This window comes from Apteryx mantelli, chromosome 3, assembly GCF_036417845.1.
Source record: "Apteryx mantelli isolate bAptMan1 chromosome 3, bAptMan1.hap1, whole genome shotgun sequence".
Taxonomy (NCBI): domain Eukaryota; kingdom Metazoa; phylum Chordata; class Aves; order Apterygiformes; family Apterygidae; genus Apteryx; species Apteryx mantelli.
The window spans coordinates 128,750,205-128,772,631 of NC_089980.1; the positions used below are offsets into that span (position 1 = coordinate 128,750,205).

Here is a 22,427-nt window from a genome sequence, read left to right on the forward strand (position 1 = left end):
TCCAAAGAGTGTTTTGTTCTAGGTAGCACATTTTCATAGAACAAGTTGATGCTGCCCATCCTGCAGCCCTTCCTGCTCCCAAATCTCTTGAGGCAGAAGCCAGGTTAGCTAGTACAAGGGAGCCCTGCGGAGGATGTACAGCCTTTTCTGTCCTTATGAGGATGATTACAAACAGCACAAGTCAGGAGAGCTCCCAAAATTAGAACCAGCACAAAGTGCCACAGAGCTCTGATGAAGGGCTTTAGTCTAAGCCCCCACCCTCAGCTAGTTTGTGACCCATAGCACTGCCTCAAGCTACAGTGACCTCCTGCCATCCTGACACACAGGGCAAGAGGAAGATTGAAGCAAGGCCACACTCATACCTTTCAACCTCCTTACGTTTAGCAGCAAACTCCAGATTTCATACTTAGAATCCAAAAATCCTTGAAGACTTGTGCAGTCTTAATGACCGCTTCTACACTTTGGGACGTATTATACAGGGCAAGTGTTCACAAATCAGACACATTCTCGCCAAAATGTCATTTATTGCAGTATACCTTTACAGGGCATACAAATAACCAAATGTTGCATCTTCTGTTAGACTCATGTTTCATTTGTACCACTTAAATAACACAGAATGTCATGTTTGTTTCACAAACTGTCAGTTTAGACTACCAAAATATACAGGTTTTTTTTCTTTCCCCCTAGCAAGGTTGTGAGGTACAACTGAAATTTACCACTTTATCTTTCTGTGCTTTACAAGAATCTTTTCATAGATAGACCTATCAAACAACATTTCTACATTCCTATACAAAGCAAAGAATTACAGCTGAAATTAACACCATCTGGTTGTTGCATTAACCTATAAAAATTCATTCAGTAAAAAAAAAAAAAAAAGAGAGAGAGAGAGACATAATGAACTTCGCAATTTTACTTAAAAATAGCCAGCTACATGTATGCACAAGTTTTCCTTGAGCATAAAGAAGAGTTTTGAATCAAAAAAGTGTTTTTTTTCTTGGGTTTGTAGAGAAGGCACCAATTTTAGCTGCGTAGCAGCTTGAGCATTTTATACTTCATTTAAATTACTCAGATATTTAAGTTCTACTGTTAATGTGCAACATTTGTACCAACTGTTGCAATATTCTCCAATATTCTCCAATCATTCCCTCTGGCTCAAGGGTACAAATATTTCTATCAGTTGTAAACACTCCTCCAGCCCCCCAAGCCTTTTGCTCTGAGTGATGAGGAACTGAACTTGCAAGAAGCAAACTGAAGGCAGAGCAGAAGTAAGGCCTGTGCAGAACATCACGCTTTTCTTCTAACCGATTTTGAGATACTCTGGAGAACTGCAGACCCTCAGTGAGGCTTCAGTGCCTTGCATCTGACAATACATTGACCATGAACAGCTTCAGGCAGCCAGACTTTCCTCCAGAGGTGCTTCTCAGCCCCTTCTAGTCCGAGATCCCTAGAGCTGCTTCTCTCCAAAGTGCAGGAACAACTGAAGAGGGGCATTCTGGAGACACAGAAGTCAAGCGTGCCAACTGTTGTATATATTTAAGGCCATCTACACTTGGCCTTCATCAAACTTGTCTTAGATGCTATGCCTCCCTACTCCTTAGCTGCGAAGTCATGATATGCTGTTTTCTACCTTTTACCCCTGTGTGCCAAGGTATTGTGTAGTATAGATGGCAGACCACGTTCTGAGAACCACTGTAAAAAGTGCACAGAGAGGTAGGTGCTAGAAAAGCCATCAGTTACCTGGTGACTACACAGTAGCACGGGATAATAGGATCTACAGCACAACAGCCAAGCCTAGATTTGGCATCTAAGAAGAGGGAATGTTTGGGATGGGACTGTTTAGAAAAAAATCCATTTCTTATTTAAGCCTAGAAGGAGCAAGAGGGGAGAAGGATAGTCCAATGCTATTGGTAAAATGCATTCTCCACTTAGTTTTGGGGTCTTGCAAGTACTAATACAAAACAAAACAAACTGAATCAGCTGTTTAGGAGCTAGTTCTGAGTATGGGATAATATGATATGATCCTTCCAAAATATAAGTTATTTTAAACCATGTGACAGTCATTTGCTTACCCTGCCCCTCACACTTCCTTTCACTGGAAATCACGTTTGGCTTGACGTTCATAGCCATTAAGAGCTCCAAATATGGCAGCTAGAAAGAGCTAGAGAATTGCAGTGTACCAAACTTCTGCCTAGAGCAGAGATTTGTTACACTTAAAAACACGTCTATGAGTTAAATAGGAAGGATCCCTGCTATATGGAATTTCAGCACTGTTAATGATTTATTCTTGCCAGCCCTCTCCCTAAATATCAAGAGATTTATACATACAGTGCTCCCTTATCTTCTTCCCACCGCCTGCCCCACCAGTCATTAGATAAACCAACACAAGTTGAGGAGCTTGCAGTCCCACTTCTGTTTAAAAAAAAAAAAAAGTTGTGCAAGAAAGCAGGGAATGTTCAGTGTATCCAGATCTACTTTGTAGTTAAAAAATTTCCATTGGCAAGGTGGTAAGGGCAATACCCAACGATCATATGGCTTAAGTTTAATGCAAAGCGCACAGGGAGGTCCACGTGCAGGGAGAGAAGAGTCCAAGAAAGATGGAATTAGAAGTGTCCTGAAGATCAGTGCTTATGCATAGAATTCTTCTTGTTTGTGTGGTTTTTGGTATCCTCCATTAGACTGTTTTGGTTCATCCAGTGAATAGCTTCCTTCGTCTTTCTTCTTCATTCTGTACAGCATAAATACAACTAGAAACACTGCGAACACCAAGCCTACTACTCCTCCAGCAATAACACCTAGAAAGAGGAAAAGGCCACAAATTATTCTAGATACCATGCCAGATAATACTAGTATGATTCTATGCTTCCACGTTATTCCTGACAGCACGGTCCATGGCTTCAGGACTTTCAAAAATGAATTTGTCCTTCTGCGCCACAAACCAAGACCTGTCATCCTTCCATTACCATGAACTTACTCATCTACATGAGGCAAACCTACAAAAATAGATCTGCCACTAGACCATGCTGCAAAGCACGATGGATGGAGCAAGGCTATGTTGTTCAGCTCTACTGTTCTTTGACTCAAGCAGCATCAGAACAGTTTTACAGTAATTTGAGTGGAGTGAAAGAATAGGTTTAAATGTAAAATTCCAGATAGCCTAGAGGTGGCCACTTTGCTATTAGCACATTATTATTTGCTTCGGCAACACAGATTTATGAATCATCACCCTCATTTCAGAGGCGTAATGTAAAAGTCTCGCCTTCATGCTCAGAGACCTGCTTGCAGAATCACAGCTTCTGCTGCCTGGAAAGACTCCTACAAGAGTCTGCCTTTATTGACCAGAAATCTAGAATATCAGGTACCTCCAAGAACTTCTTTTCTGTCCATTATTCCTGAGGCTCCTGCTGCTTTGGCATTCCTCCCAGAGTCAGCCGGCACTTCAGAGTTCTGGGTGGGGACCAAATCCTCATCTTTAATCAAGATGAAATCTCCCTGTTGGGACATACACAGCAGGTTATTCGTGTTTCTCATGTCTGTTACTGGAGACTTTCCAAGCTTTGCATTTTTTCAGCTAAAACCCTCCACCAATGTAACATATTAAGCCAATCATTAGTTCTGGCAAATTACCATCCCTTTCTGCAGGCCCCACTTACTACCCATTACTACAACCATCTCCCTGAAAAGAGTCAAAGCTCTTAGTCCTCACTGGATCTCCAGAGCCATCTTCAGAAACCTCCTCATGTACAAGAACTGCATCCTCAGGAGCCATCGTTGTGGGGGCAGCAGTAAAGTCTCTCTCACGATGGATGGGGGAGTGGGGCTCAAGCACATCTTTAGTGTCCAGCACATCAGAGCCAGGGGTATTAGGTTCCAGGCCATGGACTGTGCTTGAGGCTTCTGAAGGAGTTACATGAACCATGAAAGGAAAGTGAGTAGTGAGGCTTCTCGTTGTTATAACAGTGTCATTTGTTGATTTCTCAGGAGGTGAGTCCAGGTTGGGTCTTTCATCCTTCACAGCTACAACTGGCTCCTCTGTCACTACACTACTAGTTGCAGATGGAGATATTACTTCCTTTTCAGTTCGGCTCTCAATCCCAGGAAACAGCTGTTCATTGAAATCCATTGGTATTGCCAGTAATGAGGAATTAGTTGGTTCTGCTGGGATATTCCAAGTGGGAGACTGGTCTGTCAGGGGACCTGGAAAACCAAAATATCATGCTTAACCAGTTTAGAGATCTAGCAATAGTATCTTCAGGACATCTGTCTAAGTGAGGAAGCCTAACGTGCAAAGCCAATTTTAGGAATAATAGTCCACTTTGTAATTCCCTATCCTTTTCAGTGGAGTAAGGAAGGGACAGACCAATGTACTATTTAGCAATACTTCATTAGTCATCTGTTTTCCCCCAAGGCACAAGCACTAGTCTGTCTGCAGACAGGCCTACAAGGACATCTGCTATTCAGTACACTGGCTGGTCAGGATGGTTATTTGAGTCTCATCCCACAGATTTTTTAATGTGATTTAGAGCAGTCACCCATATTCTCAACACCTTTAGCCATTGGTGCATTTGGCACTGATTTCATGGTCTTATTCCTGGGGAATTTCATCTACAATACAAACATGTGGCTGGAGGCAAGCAGAAGGATACCATGTTTTAATTTTCAATAACTTGCTCTATTCTCAGTAACATCTGCTAAACTGCAGGGTTTTACATTCAACATCGCATGCCAAAGGTGTCTCTCATGCAGTTTAGTAATCATTCTGACAGACTTTTTCTCCACCCTAAAAAATTTTTGTTCTGCTTTTAAAAAGTTATGGCCCTTGGGAACTTGCACATCTGATGACAGATAAAACTCGCACTGGATGTACATTGGCAGCTAGTGGTTTTACACACCCTCAAATGGTATCTCCTACCAACTCGTAAGTGAGGCAAAAGGCCCTCGTGTTTTCTCAGTCCCATGAGTGCAGAATCACTGTAGTTTCATAACATTCTGCAAGTGATTTCTCATATTAGTAGCAACATGCAGCAGAAACTGTTTCTGCCCCCTTTCAAATCTCCTACAACTCATTTTCTCATTTTCTGATTGTTAGTAGCTGAAGCGGTACAAGAAAAATAGATTAGGCCCCCTCTCTGTTCCCAGTTCTCATATTCATGAAGGGGGGTTGTTTTTCTTTTAGCCAGGATGCACATCAAAATCCAGGGTGCCACATTCTAGAAAAATCAAGCACTAATAATACAAGTGCTAACAACTCACCTGCACCTGAGCCTGAGAAAGCATCATCATCATCACCAGATGAATCAAGATCTTCAGGAGGAAGGTTCAGATTTGTAGTTTGCTTTAAAAAGGGGAGGAAAAAGCTGTTTTAGTGATGAGATTACTTAAAGTAATCATGTTGCTGGTGCAGAGAGTCCTCTAAGGGCTCCTGAACATTACACCAGCTTTTTCTGTTCAGATTGCATTTTCTTATCTTTCTTCACTCCATCCCCCCCTTCCCCAAAACAGTAGTTCTGATTAGTCTAATTGGTATTGGGAAGGTCAGTCTTACTGTCCACCTAAGCTGCTTCCAGGCTGCACTTGCTTTGGGAAAGAAGAAAGCAGAGAGCTGCATCTTGGTAACAGCCCATGGTTGCATTGTGTAAGGACTGAGCATTCTGGCTCAAGTTCTGACTGCTCACGCCTTCAGTATCTATCAATGTCTTCATCTGTGAATTACTTCATTACCTCTAAGGGGGAGAAAGGAAGGAGAGACAGAGTGTTTTTGGCTTCTCTGCCTGCTCTGCAGTGTTCACATATCTGAAACCACAGCATCTAACTGGAAGTAGAATCAGATTCCCTTTATTTAAGCGTGGACTTTCAGATTAAGTCCTAAGAGAGAAGTCAGCCTTTCATGCGGAAGTATATTGCCCTGAGCTTTCTCCATTTAAGCTTCAAGCAGTACACTAACCAGTACAGAAGTTGAGTTGCTGAAATAAGAGGCTGAACTCCTGTTCTACGGCACCAGTTTGTCATAACACACTGCTCAGAGCTGTTCAGGATATCCAAAGAGGACAATACTAAATAAAACAGAGGTGTTGGCCACTTTATACAGTTACCGTTCACATCAGTACACTCTTGGTTCATGACTAACGCCAGATTTATTTCTGTAGGACTATCATTATCTAATCAGTAGTTCCCCATTCTCAGATTTCAAAGCACAACCCTGCAGTTGTTTCTTCTGAATTTCATCTTTCCCCATCCAACAGCATTGCCAGTTTCCCAGAATTTTGACTTCTACCCCATCCTCAAAATGCCACAGCCTTTCCTTTCCAGCACTGTCCAATCTGCAAGTTTAGTAGATACTGTATTGTCATCCAACCTGGCTCAGGTTCTGATCCTGGATTTATCAGGATTATGAAATCTCACTTTACCACATAAAAATAGCATACACTCTTACCAGTTCGCACCCAGGCCCACAGTAATTCCCTAGCTTGCATTAACATGGTGTCATTTTAAAATGAACAGAAGACTCACTTTCATCCTAGGAAGAGGTTAGCCAACATTGGTACGATCTGTCAAACAAAGCCATTGAGCTCTCTTATTGTCAGCTTCATTGCTTAAATAGCTGTATTTATTAACCTTATATCCTTTGCATTCTTTAAGGTATCAGGTTTGTTCAGTTTTGTCTTCCCTTCTTAATACCTTATCCATCCCCACATTTCTGGAGAACAACTAGTTTCCAAGGTGATTGACAAGCCCATTACATGTTTACAAGGCTTGATCTATTTGAAGACATATGCTAGTTTCCGCCAGCTTATTCAAGTCCAAAATCTTACCCCTTCTATGAAATCATTGCAGTTAGATGATTAAAAAAATAAAACATTTCAGCACTCTGCTTTGGTTGCTGCTTTCCTTATTTACTGTGATTGGGGCAGGAGGGTGGGGGGGAGACGATGACACTCTTCCTTAGGTTTCTGCAAGCGTATTTCTAGAGTAATTTCTTCTTGCCCTTGAACCTTTTGTTTAGCGGTGTGTCATGAGGTAATCTGGATTTTTAGATTTGTCCCTGCTTGTTTGCACTGTGCTTTTGCACTCATCCATGGAAACTAGGTCAGACAAGTACTTCCTGTATATTTTCCTTCTTGTGTCTAAAGTCAGTGAAGAGCTTGTGACTCATACAAGCTGATCTCACTACACTTTCCATATTCTTTCTTTACTGAGAGTTTGTACTCCTGACATAATCTTTAAAAGACTGCCAGGCTTTCAAAACTCTTCTTCCTTAAGCTTCCGTTCCAGTAAGTTCATAACTGAAGTCAGACCTCAAAAACAGCACCATTTTCTCCTTTTTTTTTTTTTTTTTTTGCTATTTTCTCCCTTTCTTTCATAAGCAGTTTGAGCGTCAAGAGGGGATCCATTTTCCTCCCAGTGGTAGGATACTATCTTGAAGCATATAGAAAGCAATCTCTCCACTTCTTATTAAAGAAAGGCACTGCCAGTAGAGTCTAAGAACTAACACCACTCTCCTTTATTTAGGATCTCTTGGTATTGGGAGATTATTTTACCTCCAAATCTGAATCCTCAGGGGTAGCTCATGTAGGAGCTCATACAAGAAAACTAGAGCAGATTTGATGGTCTACAGACCATATCTCTTGAAAGGATTGCAGACTGTCAGGAGATTAAATATCAACTCTTGATCTTGACTACCAAGTCAGCAGCTGTCCACCTTTAGATATCAATGGATGAGGCTTGTTCAGTCATGCCACACTTCCTTCCTCATTATCCAGTGTGTTCAGCAAGCTTATCTACCACCTTGCATTGTCTCACTCCTGAGTTTTGAACCTCTTCCCAGGCTGCTTCATGTTATGCTTCTCTACAGCCTTTGTCATGTACCTGTTTGAATCCTAGTTTGAATCCTGTATTTTAGCAGGGATAGCTGCAACATGTGGAAGTGCTCCTCAGACAGACAAGCTAAGTGTAGCATAGTCTAAATAAGCAGAGACCTGTTCCATTCCAGAATAGAGTTGCCTGCTGTTTCTGTCCCTTGAGGATGGCTACTGTACTCCAAGAGGACAACAGAAAACATGGTTCAGGATTAAAGTCTGCTTTCCATAGCACTGTATAAGAACTTAGCATAAGTTTCATTAAAGGTGTACATTTACTAGTTTTCCCAAAGAGTTTGTGCCCAGATACTCCTTTGGGAGTTGCCTGATCGCCCTTTGGCCAGGCACTTTGAGGCCTGGGATCTGACAGAGAGGGACTTTTCTTAGACTCAAACACTTGGCAGACAGTAGAGGACTATGCACATGCATTCCAACAGTCAGAAGATTCACACAGTGATCTAACTTCACAACATCACCTAATTTCATGATACAGAAGCACTAAGGAACACTTGCCTAATTTATTCAACTGTACAGTTCACAGAATCACAGAATGGTTGAGGTTGAAAGGGACCTCTGGAGATCATCTAGTCCAACTCCCCTGCTCAAGCAGGGTCACCTAGAGCACGTTGCCCAGGATTGTGTCCAGATGGCTTTTGAATATCTCCAAGGAAGGAGACTCCACAACCTCCCTGGGCAACCTGTTCCAGTGCTCGGTCACTCTCACAGTAAAGAAGTTTTTCCTTACATTCAGTTGGAACTACCTGTGTTTCAGTTTGTGCCCGTTGCCTCTTCTCCTGTCACTGGGCACCACCGAAAAGAGTCTGGCCCCATCCTCTCTACACCCTCCCTTAAGATACTTATACTCCTGGATAAGATCCCCCCTCAGTCTTCTCTTCTCCAGGCTGAACAGTCCCAGCTCTCTCAGCCTTTCATCATATGAGAGAAGCTCCATTCCCTTAATCATCTTAGTAGGCCTCCGCTGGGTGCGCTCCAGTAGCTCCATGTCTCTCTTGTACTGCGGAGCCCAGAACTGGACGCAGTACTCCAGATGTGGCCTCACCAGGGCTGAGTAGAGGGGCAGGATCTCCTCCCTCGACCTGCTGGCAATGTTCTTCCTAATGCACCCCAGGATACCATTGGCCTTCTTGGCCACAAGGGCACATTGCTGCCTCATGCTTAACTTGCTGTCCATCAGGACCCCCAGGTCCATCTCTGCAGAGCTGCTTTCCAGCAGGTCAGCCCCCAGCCTGTACCGGTGCCTGGGGTTATTCCTCCCTAGGTGCAGGACCCTGTACTTGCCTTTGTTGAACTTCATGAGGTTCCTCTCTGCCCACCTCTCCAGCCTGTCCAGGTCTCTCTGAATGGCAGCACAGCCCTCTAGTGTATCAGCCACTCCTCCCAGTTTTGTATCGTCAGCAAACTTGCTGAGGGTGCACTGTGTTCCTTCATCCAGGTCATTGATGAAGAAGTTGAACAAGACTGGACCCAGTACTGACCCCTGGGGGACACCGCTACCTACAGGCCTCCAACTAGACTCTGCGCCGCTGATCACAACCCTCTGAGCTCTGCCATTCAGCGAGTTCTCAATCCACCTCACTGTCCACTCATCTAGCCCACGCTTCCTGAGCTTGTCTATGAGGATGTTATGGGAGACAGTGTCAAAAGCCTTGCTGAAGTCAAGGTAGACAACATCCACTGCTCTCCCTTCATCTACCCAGCTAGTCATCCCATTGTAGAAGGCTATCAGGTTGGTTAAGTATGATTTCCCCTTGGCAAAGCCATGCTGACTACTCCTGATCACCTTCTTGTCCTCCACATGCTTGGAGATGGCTTCCAGGATGAGCTGCTCCATCACCTTTCCAGGGATGGAGGTGAGGCTGACTGGCCTGTAGTTCCCTGGGTCCTCCTTCTTGCTCTTTTTGAAGACTGGGGTGACATTGGCTTTCTTCCAGTCCTCAGGCACCTCTCCTGTTCTCCATGTCCTTTCAAAGATGATTGAGAGTGACCTAGCAATGACATCTGCCAGCTCCCTCAGCACTTGTGGGTGCATCCCATCAGGGTCCATGGATTTCTGGATGCCACGTTTTCCTAAATGATCTCTAACCCGATCCTCCTCAACCAAGGGAAAGTATTCCTTTCTCCAGACTTTCTCCGTGGTCTCCAGAGTCTGGGATTCCTGAGGGCTAGTCTTAGCAGTAAAGACTGAAGCAAAGAAGGCATTCAGTAACTCTGCCTTCTCTGCATCATTCATCACCAGGGCCCCTGCCCCATTCAGTAGCAGGCCCACATTTTCCCTAGTCTTCCTTTTGTTACTGATGTATTTGAAGAAGCTCTTCCTGTTGTCCTTGACATCCTTTGCCAGATTCAATTCCAAATGGGCTTTGGCCTTCCTAGTCACATCCCTGCATACTCTGACAACATTCCTATAATGCTCCCAAGTGCCCTGGTCCCAGCTTTCATCTTCTGTGCACTTCCTTCTTCTATTTGAGTTTTGCCAGGAGCTCCTTGTTCATCTATGCAGTTACATAAAGACTACACTTTTTGCCCCATAGAAAACAGCTTCTGTATAAGGATGTAGGGATGGAAGGCAGTAAGCTTTCCTTATGACACCACAAAATGAGAGTAGTGAGGAAAGGTCATATTTCTATAATGATCTGCTGCTGAAGGATTTCAGATAGCAATGTTAACATGACACCTACTCAGGAGAGCATCAGGAGGGTTTGAACTAATTTGGGTTTGGACCAAGAGGGACCATACTGTTCAGACAACAAACATCTACTTTATGGTCAAGGCTTTTCCATGACCTTTTATTGCAGCTGAGTTTCACCAATGAGAAGGTTTTGATTAGTCAAGCGGATTGCTGAAGAACAGGTTTAGTGCCCTCCAGGATGAGGAGGAGATGGGCATGGCTGCCAGGGAAGTACCTGGGACAACAGACCCTGTGCCCTGCCGGAACACCCGGAAAAAGCGGCGGGTGATTGTTGTGGGGGACTCCCTGCTACAGGGGATGGAGGCATCTATCTGTCGACCTGACCTCTTGTCTAGAGAGGTTTGTGGCCTGCCGGGGGCTCGTGTGAGAGATGTCATGCAAAGACTGCCTAGGCTCGTCCATTCTTCGGACTATTACCCACTGCTGCTCTTCCATGTGGGCGCCAATGACACCAAGGGCAAACTGGAGACCATCAAGCAGGATTTCAGAGCTCTGGGGATGGTGGTCAAGGGTCTGGGAGCCCAGGTCATCTTCTCCTCAATCCTGCCAGTGAGGGGGATGGATGAGAGGAGGAGGAGACGGACTTTCCAGGTTAACGACTGGCTGCGCCGCTGGTGTTGGCAACAGGGTTTTGGTTTCTACAACCATGGGACCCTGTTTGAAGATCGACAGCTGATGGCGAGAGATGGGATCCACCTCACGAGGCGGGGCACGCGGGTCTTTGCCAACAGGTTGGCCAACCTAGTAAGGAGGGCTTTAAACTAGGAAAGATGGGGGAAGGGGAGAGTTATAGTGACAGGGTAGTTGGCAAAAGACTGCTCAAGTCAGGATGCCTCCAACAGGTGAATGCAGCCAGGGAAGTGCGCATGGGATGTGGCTATGGAGGACCCTCTTTTACCCCTCCTGGGAAACCTGCATGCTCGATCACCTCCCTGAAATGCCTGTACACCAATGCATGCAGCTTGGGGAACAAACAGGAAGAACTAGAGATATGTGTGCAGTCGCAGGGCCATGATCTCATTGCCATTACAGAGACATGGTGGGATAGCTCGCATGACTGGAGTGCCGTCATGGATGGCTACGTGCTTTTTAGGAAAGACAGGCCAGGAAAGCGAGGTGGTGGAGTTGCTCTTTATGTGAGAGAGCAACTGGAATGTATGGAGCTGTGCCTAGGGGTGGATGAAGAGCGAGTCGAGAGCTTATGGGTAAGGATCAAAGGGCAGGCTAGCATGGGTGACACTGTTGTGGGTGTTTACTACAGGCCACCTGATCAGGATGAGGAAGTCGATGAGGCCTTCTACAGACAGCTGGAAGTAGCCTCACGATCCCAGGCCCTGGTTCTCATGGGGGACTTCAACCACCCTCATATCTGCTGGAAAGACAACACAGCTAGGCACAAACAGTCCTGGAGGTTCCTGCAGAGCATTGGTGACAACTTCTTGACACAGGTGGTGGAGGAGCCAACAAGGAGAGGTGTGCTGCTGGACCTCGTACTAACAAACAAAGAAGGACTGGTGGAAGATGTGAAGGTTGGGGGCTGCCTTGGCTGCAGTGACCATGAGATGGTGGAGTTCAGGATCCTGCGAGGAGGCAGCAGGGCACCAAGTAGGATCGCAACCCTGGACTTCAGGAGAGCAAACTTTGGCCTCTTCAGGGACCTACTTGGAGGAATCCCATGGGTGAGGGCCCTAGAAGGAAGGAGTGTTCAAGAGAGCTGGTTAATATTCAAGCATCACTTCCTCCAGGCTCAAGAGCGGTGCATCCCTATGAGTAGGAAGTCAAGCAAAGGAGGCAGGAGACCTGCATGGATGAGCAAGGAGCTCCTGGCAAAACTCAACCAGAAGAAGGAAGTCTACAGAAAGTGGAAAGGGGGACAGGCCACTTGGGAGGAATATAGGAATGTTGTCAGAGTACGCAGGGATGCGACGAGGAAGGCTAAGGCCCGTTTGGAATTAAATCTGGCAAGAGATGTCAAGGACAGCAAGAAGGGCTTCTTCAAATACATCAGCAGCAAGAGGAAGACTAGGGAAAATGTGGGCCCTTTGCTGAATGGGGTGGGTGCCCTGGTGACGAAGGATGCAGAGAAGGCAGAGTTACTGAATGCCTTCTTTGCTTCAGTCTTTACTGCTCAGGCCAGCCCTCAGGAACCCCAGATCCTGGAGGCAAGAGAGAAAGTCTGGAGAAAGGAAGACTTTCCCTTGGTCGAGGAGGAGTGGGTTAGAGATCATTTAAGCAAACTTGACACCCACAAATCCATGGGCCCTGATGGAATGCACCCATGAGTGCTGAGGGAGCTGGCGGACATTATTGCTAAGCCACTATCCATCATCTTTGAAAGGTCATGGAGGACAGGAGAGATGCCTGAGGACTGGAAGAAAGCCAATGTCACCCCAGTCTTCAAAAAGGGCAAGAAGGAGGACCCAGGGAACTACAGGCCAGTCAGCCTCACCTCCATCCCTGGAAAGGTGATGGAGCAGCTCATCCTGGAAGCCATCTCCAAGCATGTGGAGGACAAGAAGGTGATCAGGAGTAGTCAGCATGGCTTCACCAAGGGGAAATCATGCCTAACCAATCTGATAGCCTTCTATGATGGAATGACTGGCTGGGTAGATGAGGGGAGAGCATTGGATGTTGTCTACCTTGACTTCAGCAAGGCTTTTGACACTGTCTCCCATAACATCCTCATAGGTAAGCTCAGGAAGTGTGGGTTAGATGAGTGGACAGTGAGGTGGATTGAGAACTCGCTGAATGGCAGAGCTCAGAGAGTTGTGATCAGTGGCACAGAGTCTAGTTGGAGGCCTGTAGGTAGCGGTGTCCCCCAGGGGTCAGTACTGGGTCCAGTCTTGTTCAACTTCTTCATCAATGACCTGGATGAAGGAACACAGTGCACCCTCAGCAAGTTTGCTGACGATACAAAACTGGGAGGAGTGGCTGATACACCAGAGGGCTGTGCTGCCATTCAGAGAGACCTGGACAGGCTGGAGAGGTGGGCAGAGAGGAACCTCATGAAGTTCAACAAAGGCAAGTACAGGGTCCTGCACCTAGGGAGGAATAACCCCAGGCACCGGTACAGGCTGGGGGCTGACCTGCTGGAAAGCAGCTCTGCCGAGAAGGACCTGGGAGTGCTGGTGGACACCAAGTTAAGCATGAGGCAGCAATGTGCCCTTGTGGTCAAGAAGGCCAACGGTCTCCTGGGCTGCATCAGGAAGAGTGTTGCCAGCAGGTCGAGGGAGGTGATCCTCCCCCTCTACTCAGTCCTGCTGAGGCCACAGCTGGAGTACTGCGTCCAGTTCTGGGCTCCCCAGTACAAGAGGGATGTGGCACTACTGGAGCAAGTCCAGCGAAGGGCTGCAAAGATGATTAGGGGACTGGAGCATCTCTCTTATGAGGAAAGGCTGAGAGAGCTGGGCCTGTTTAGCCTGGAGAAGAGAAGGCTGAGAGGAGATCTTATCAATGTGTACAAGTATCTGAAGGGAGGGTGTCGAGAGGATGGGACCAGACTTTTCAGTGGTGCCCAGCAACAGGACGCGAGGCAATGGGCACAAACTGAAACACAGACACTTCCATCTGAACATGAGGAAAAACTTTTTCACTGGGAGGGTGACAGAGCACTGGAACAGGTTGCCCAGAGAGGTGGTGGAGTCTCCATCTCTGGAGATATTCAAAACATGCCTGGATGCAATCCTGTGCAATGTGCTCTAGGTGACCCTGCTTGAGCAGGGGGGTTGGACTAGATGATCTCCAGAGGTCCCTTCCAACTTCAGCGATTCTGTGATTCTGTGATTAGGGGGCGACAGAACACAGAATGAATCACCAGTACTGCTATCACACATAAGAGCTGAAAATAAATTCTAGCTTAAACTAAGATTGTTCTACAGTCAGCTCTGCAATACTTTAGCTCAAAATATTATTCTCAGGTTGTTAGATGTAATCAGCTACTGTGGACATGCCTTTAGGAATCACCTCCATCATCATCCTCCATCATCATCCAGTTTATTTTTCAGTCTACTGGGACTATTTGTGTTTGAGTCGCACTATAATTGATGACAGAGAAGCTGGATGAACACTTTGAAGTTCAGGCTGTGGATCCTTTGAAGGATTATCTTTGTCAGAAACCTGATAGCATCTTATGTATTCTAGTCAAAAAGCTTTCAATTTTGATATTGAATCCTCATCATGTTGCCTTTTTACAAATTAACAAGTTCACAATTTTTTAGCTATTTTTAAAGCCACAGGTCAAACAGCTGATTAAAAATATTTGCCTGGCCCAGGGAAACCCCTATGATTTGGTGTCACTTTGCACAGTAACATATTTAACAATATGTTTCATATACATTGACCAGTTCCTATTAACCAGTGGAGACCCCCTTCCCCAGGTATCAAAGCAGCCTGTACAGGGGAAACCCTCTGCTCTTGCTGAGCACTGTATTGTTATGGAACAATAGTTATTCCCTTCTGCTAGGATAACCAGAAAGCTGTTTAGTGGGATCTTCAATTTAATCAAGAGTGGGCCAGGTTTTCAAAATTCATTAGTGATATTATTGGCTCCAGAAGTCTGACATGCTCCAGATTTTTTTTTTTTTTTTTTTTAAAGGCATCATTTCTAACCATTCTTTACTCTTCCTCTCGGTCCTAGTCTTGACACATGAGTTATTCTGTGCTTATTCCAGTGAGCTGCCAAGGAGTTCCCTCCTGCTAGAGCACACAACTGAAGTACTGTCTCATTATGAAGGGGAGATTTATTAGCTGATCTCACCCCACCCAAACTGGGAACCACATTTCTTTAATTTGGAGTCATGTTATATGTAAAAGGAAGCAGCTTATTTCAAACTGCTCTTTGAGGTAAGCAAAAACACTGGCTTTGCCACAAGCTGGTACAAGTCCTAAACTAGATTAAGGATGATTTGTATCCCACTCTTACTAATCCTCGTTAGTGATCAGCCTATTACAGCAGTGTCAAAAACACTTGAAATCCTCCATTATCTGAATAATGCTGTTAAATTTGCACATTTATTTCTCCAGGTAGTAAATCCTTCTTATTCAGCTGAATAAGAATGAGCTGCAACAAGCTCTGCTGTCCCTGACACCTCCCTGGACACCCTGCAAGATTCTTCCAACATTATGGAACGCGAGAGCAGTGACTTGCTATGTTGTTTAACAAGACAGATAAGAGAGAGACAAGCATTCATTCTCTAGTTTGCCTATCAAATATTACACTGGAGTGTCTGGAAAAGACTTGCACAGGGATTTGAAGAGTTCTGAAATAAACCCAAATAAGTGTTTGTTGTTCACCTTTTCCTATACACTGAAGAGCAGAGCTAGTCACTAACAGAATTGCTATCTGAAGCAGAGCAGCATGAGGAGTCTCTAACCTCAAAATATTGGCATTAGTGTGTGGGAAGCCTACTGAGAGAAATTTTAGCTTAGTTAAACCTTGATATTCTCCAGTTAATACCCCAGACACTATTAACTCCAGTGTCAGCTGTCCATGGTCTCCAGGCAGCTTAGATGGTTAAAGAAGAAGGGGAGAGAGAACCTCCCCCCTCCCCCCAGAAAGATTAATTAAGCAGTTATCTACCTAACCTACGTGCAGTTATCTGCTAAAGAAGCAGACTAACAGCACAGGCGGAAGAGCAGAAACACAGGTACAAAAACTGTGCTAAGAACAGCCCACAGACTGGGGCTAGGCTCAAGTAGTACTTTTATTCCCTGCTTCCCTTCTAATGAGGGCTGTTCAAAGCATTACAACAACTACCCACCTTCTCTATTTCAGATGTTGCCCCCCGCTGCCCCCAAATGAGCTACTGCTGTGCACCAACAGGCTTCAGCATCCCCACCCATTCAAGCATCAGTTTATGTCAACTGGAATAAGACTGGTCAGTGGCTCTCAGGGTGCTCCTCCCAAAGGGAAGGGGTCAGACAGGGCCCTCAAGTGGAAAGCAAAGGATGCTCTTTCGCTCAGCAAGGCAAACACTATTAAAGCAGGACAAGGTAAGTATGCCAGTTAATCTGGCTGCTGCTTCATCATGTCACCCTTAAGATAAGGAAATCTAGAAAGCCTTGGTTGAATTGAGTTCTTACTGGTTTTCTATTTTTGGCTTGGTTGAAATGAGTTCTTACTGGTTTTCTATTTTTGGCTAGTGCCCCAAGAAGGGGACTGTCTTTGAGGGAGAGGTCCTAGTTGCAACAGCAGTTGTTCTGGTTTGAAGCACAAACCACCTGATTATCACACAGTGGCTACCTTTGGGCACTCAGCTTTCCAGGCAGCAAAACAAACACCTTCCAACATCCACCCAAAATAGGACTAGAACTTTTAGGATCTATTCCACTATGGGCAGAACAGACCAAACTGTAAACTCTGCCCACCATCTGTCAGGTTTTGATCTCCCCTTTTTGTGAAGTTTTGTGGCCACAGTCGTAAAAGCATATGCTGATCCTTTAAACAAAATGCAGTGGCCAAGGAAGAACATCAAGTGGGTTTGTCCTTTCTCTGGCAATGGATACTACAACTTGGGACTAAAGGCACTATCTATATAGCTATTCTGTACACACAGCAGCTACAGTGCTAATAGTTTCTGAGCCTCACCTGACATGTACCACACTCTTGCCCAATCAACATTACATTTTCTCCTTACTGTGACAGGGCAACTTTTTAATTAAGCAGGGCTGAAACACAGCAATCAACATGCCAAGACCAAAAATGAACTGGCTTGTCACCATCACTTTGGGTTTCACGTTCTGCAACGGGGCCCTTTAAACTGTTGTTCACCCTGCCTCCTCCCACAAGAGCATGTCCCTTCATGCTTTCTGGACCATCCCCTGCCTAGCTGTTTGTGCAGTCTCATGGTGAACCAGATCAGGGAACAGGTCTGGTTGGAAAAAAAAAAAAAAAAAAAAAACCCACAACCAAACAACAACAACAAAAAAAACAAAATAAAAAAGAACCCCCCAAAAAACCCATCATGCAAAGAATTTTCCAGCAGGACCAGTTCTCCAGTACTGTTTGGCGCATGAATGCACGAGTGTTTGTCTTGGCACAGGGCAGAGCACAGCAGCCAGGGCTGCTTAAGCACTTTATACAGAATTGCAGCCCAGGTTCTCAGGATGCTGACACACAGTCACCTACCCCGCGGCACAGGGCCAGTAATATTTCCCCTGCCACAGCCATGCATTATGGAAATAGGCACCACCACCCTTAGGCTGCAGGCAACATGCAAATCGGAGGCTGACTCAAAGGGCTGCGCAGGTTTACACAAAAGGAGTAAGGAGAGAGTTTTCAGGAAGAGTTCTCGTCTGCAAAGAATTTGTTCATGATGGATGAGGTTTTTTTCTAAGTCAGATGAGCGCTTTAAGTCCTCCCTGGCTCCCTAGACACAGCTGCTTAGTCACAGCAGCAAAGGCTAGATGGAAGCCTTACGAAGAAAGACAGTAGTATTTCTCGTGTGTTGGGCCACCTGAACTTTCCTGGAGGTCTGATATCATTGCAGTTTTGTACTGGACAAGGAACCTGCTGCAAGCATTGCAATTCCTGCAGCAGAGAAGGCTGAGCAGTGCTGGGGCAGCAGGAGTCCAGCAGGGCTATCAACTCCACAGCCAGGGAAGCTTGTAGCCACTCAGCACACACAGCATCTGTGACAATGCATCACTTGAAGGATGAGTCCTTCACCTCAACTCCAACGCAGAACAGCTGAGCTACTTCCCGATTCTCTGTCAGCAAACTCCAGCAAATGTCTCATCAGTCCTTCAGCAATATAGAGAAGCTGAGCAAGAATCTGTGCTCCTGCTATTTCATCAGGAGGCTATATCAGACAGGTAAGTTACTACAGACCTCTTTCACTCATGCCAGCCTATTTCTAGTCAAGCCATACAGCCTAAGCTAATGATTGAATCTCAGTGACAAGTCAACACATCCACAAACATGGCACCACACAAGTGCTTAATTTAACTCTGTATCAATGGCAGGCATGGGTTGTTGCAATATGGCCAAGAGTGGGGTACCTTTTTTCTCCCAGGTTCAAGGCAGCCTATGTTTTGAAGATGCAACCTAATGAGAAGCTCTTTTCCGTGCAGCTAGTCTCATGAGAAGCAGCCAGTTTAGTTTTGTGCTACAACAGCTTTTGTTTAAAGAGCTTTCACTGCAGCTCTTTAGCATACTTGTTAACTCAGTCATTCATTTGTTCAGATAGCGCAAGAAAGCCACAGTCAATAGATAATCTTAAAGAGTTGTACAAAGTAGGCGTAGCTCAGTGAGACCACACAGCTAACAGCACTGGTTCATTCTGAGGAATTAGTTTTAATTGATTTCAGCTAGCTTGAGAGACAAGCAGTGAGCCAAGAATGCCAAGACTGGACAAACCTAACTTGTCTTAAAATCCACTGACTTGAAGTCACCAGCACTTCTTATTTTCTAGTGTAGAAAAGCTAGCAGAGAAGTGCTGAAGTTTTGCACCAAAAGCCAGTTCATCTACTTGTTTAAACGAAAAGCACAAACAGAGAATTGCTTAGTTTCAGCCAAAGGTAGTGGCAGGCTGCCACTCCCGGGAACCCTGACAAAGTAAGGTTAGAAGAGGGGTATATGCTGCAGGTCAGAGATGGTCTTTGCTGGATGGGTTTGCATTTCATAAAGGAGTTTAGTAGCCCAGAGACCACTACCCATGCATACAAGTAACTACAACGCAGATAACTTGACCCTCCTGATGCAAGGAAAAGTACTTATAAGTGACAAGAGCTTAGTTTAAGGTCCCTGACCCCACTTCTTCCTCCCGCACTAGTATAGCCACATACCCTCTGGCTACGACGTATTCTGATATGGCTGGTTCACAGCCACGTACAGTGACCGCAGAGTACACACAGCCCCTGCTATGGAGTTCAAGCAGGTGAGGTTGAGCAACGCACCTGAGACAAATGGTCAGCAGTTGCAGACGCTTAAATGGAGACTGAACTTTGTAGTGTTGCTCTCCAACACTTACATGCACAGTGACCTTAGGTCTTCAGCAGCAGTCCAGCAACAGCAGTCCCTGTCCTCAGCCACTTGTTCCCATTCCCGCATTGATCTCTGTTGCCATGCGCAAACAGTCTGGCTTGCATCTACTTGCAAAATCCTTCCCTTGCCCCATCTCCATCCACCCACTCACCCTGTTTTACAGAATCAGCGCTGAGGACTGTCACTAGAGTGAAGCTTGCTGCAGACTCCAAGACTTCCTGGCAAGTGCAACAATGTGCTTCAATGTGTTACCCTTAGACTGCCAATTGTTCCTTGATAGCACATATGGGTTGCAGAAGCTAGTCCCCACAAAGCTAAGAAACAACCCAGCTCCCAGTGAGGTAGATCACTTAGTGTATCAGCTCTTCCTTCAAACTCAGTCTCTAGCTATATTTACCAGTCTCGGGACTTGTAAAGCAGCTGGTATCTGTTTGTCCCATTTGACTCTCCTTCCAGTAGGCCTCTAGCTCAGACCGGGTAATGTGCAGCTGTAGGCTATGTGCCAGCATCTCAAGAGGCTCAGCACTTCTCTGCTTCTCCTGCTGCCGCTGTCACTGCAGAGAAGAGTGCAAGCCACCAACATTGTGGACACAAGAGAGGCAATTCAAGAACTTTGATTTCACAAGAGCACAACCTGCTCTTTTCAGCAACTCCGTTCAGGAAGTACCTGCTCAGAAATCCAAAATGCGTCTGTAGGAAAGTGTGGCATGTTTTGTGGCATTGAAAGTGTTCAGATCACCCCACTCTTCCCTAAGATAAAACAACCTACACATCTCTCCTAGTGCTGCCTCTCATCAGCACCAGCAAAACATCTGTGTGCCTCTGGTCCTAGGGAAGCCTGTTTCCTGTAGGCATATACCACCCTGAACTTGGCTGGTGGAACTACTACCATTTCAAATGAGCTCCATGCTAGCCTTCATGTGATCACTAAACTAGTAGGAGCAATGCTACAGCTGGATAAGAGCTCTAAGCTCAGCAGATTTGCTCACAGAAGTCACTTCTGACCCAGCTGACACACTACATAGTATTCCGGGGGGAAAGAAGTTGGTCTACTTCAACTGAGAAAGGGAAGCCAAAAATGCAACCAGGTATACTTCCTGCCTCCAGGAGTTATCAGGCAAGAGCAAGTATAACAGCCTTTGGTATCTGGACACATAACTGGGAGAAGATCCAGGGTTCTCATCCTCATCCTGGGAGTTTCCCTCCTTCCCTTCTTGAACTCTAGCAATTACCTCGTGCAAGACATTCCATGGAGCAGGGAGACAAAGCTGTAAGATCTTCTTGAAGTACCACAGAAGCATTTTCACTCTACTAGCAATACACCTATACGTTTCTCATTTGAGCAAACTGCTTGCAGTATTAGGCTAGTTCAGAGAAATCCAAGTTTCAGATGAAAACCCCTAGTGTATCAGACTAAGGGTTTACTGGCAGTAATTTTGGTTCCTAGCATCTAACAAGGTATTTCAGCAGAAAGATGACCTCGCAGCCCTGGAGTAACCAAAGGTTTCAGCTAAAACAGGTTAGTTGGTAAACTTACCCAGACTATGTAAATCTACAGATAGATAGTTTTACAACAACAAAGCAGCTGACAGGATATTCTGATTACTTACATAAAGTTAGAGTGGAACCACCCAGACTTAAGGTTTTCTAGGAGGATATATCCTATAGCAACAGCCTGTGTGCAAGACAACAAAATTTACTTTCTATTTGCTGACACTTCAGTGGCTGATACATCTGCCAGCTGTAAGGCCTACTGCTCTGAAACTCTGCTTTAGCTTCCTAGCTGATCAGCTTGTAGTTCACCCTACAGGATATATAGCGAGTTCTTCATATCATGGCAATCAACTTCAGACCCCAAAATCCAGGGTTCGTCTTTCTTTATCGCTTTTGTAAACTCCACATTTGTCTCCAGAGGACACACAGTGAAGTCTCCAATGCTTGTGAAACAACTTTTTTCTAACAATCTGCATCTTCCATACATACATCCCAGACATCTGTGGCCTTTAATGCTGTATTTGATTATAAATCTCGTATCCAGCTCCTCAGTTACAGCACCACCACCACTCCTCTTCAGGCACACCTCCATTGAAGAGCTAATTGATCAGGGAACGGGAAGCATCCAGAAAGAGCTGCCTGGCTCCAACAGACATTATCCCAGTCTCTGTCTCACATGTGCATGCCAGATAGCAGAGCCATTCACACTCCACTACCTGGATCCCTTGATGCTGTTATTTGTCAGTCTGCTACAAAAGACCTTGACTATTTGCAAGGGAGCTGTAGAAGCAAATTAGACTTGGGTAGCAAAATGAGGCAGTTGTCATTCAGCAACTCCCTTCTAATTTGGGCACACTCACTATAGCTAAGCTCTAGCCAGTACTAAGAAAGTCTGTTCTTGCGCAGCAGGATTCACATCAGTCAGCCACAGGCCTGTTAGTAAGAAACTTGTAAGTCTCAATCAGCAGCCAATGCTGGACACCATGCAAGCAGCTTTGGATTCTGTCTTCAATCCAATGGGGGCAGTTTCTGCACCCTGGTAGGTCTTACACTCACACAGCACAATTAAATGTAGTCTTTTCATTTGCTTCTATGCCCCACCATTTCCAGTTCACTTGAAAAAGTTTAATATGCGTTACAGGATGGAGTCACCATTGATGTGAAAAAGTTAAGCCTTTCTCTGTGCTCCAAGGCATGCCACCAGGTTTGTTTTAGTCACAGGATCTTAGAAGCATTGACTAAGTCTAGATTGTTTAATGTAAAAGTCATCCCTGCCTCACAGATGCAGTCACGCCAGCATGACTAAGCCATGCACAACAGGATTGAAACATCTCCACTAAATGCATGAGCCACATCTCAGGTTGGGAATACCCTGTGCCATCCCAAG

General features: G+C 45.4%; 1 protein-coding gene across 1 annotated transcript in view; it reads right to left on the reverse strand.

Moving 5' to 3' along the window:
- Positions 1-504: 504 nt before the first annotated feature.
- SDC1 (syndecan 1) overlaps positions 505-22,427 on the reverse strand; it is a 32,053-nt gene continuing 10,130 nt past the window's right edge. The window contains exons 2-5 of the mRNA XM_067294840.1: positions 5,251-5,332; positions 3,704-4,194; positions 3,360-3,489; positions 505-2,792 (exon numbers count right to left, since the gene is read on the reverse strand). Of these exons, the coding sequence (XP_067150941.1) occupies positions 2,626-2,792; positions 3,360-3,489; positions 3,704-4,194; positions 5,251-5,332 (870 nt within the window). The 3' untranslated portion in view covers positions 505-2,625. The remainder of the gene's footprint in view (positions 2,793-3,359; positions 3,490-3,703; positions 4,195-5,250; positions 5,333-22,427) is intronic.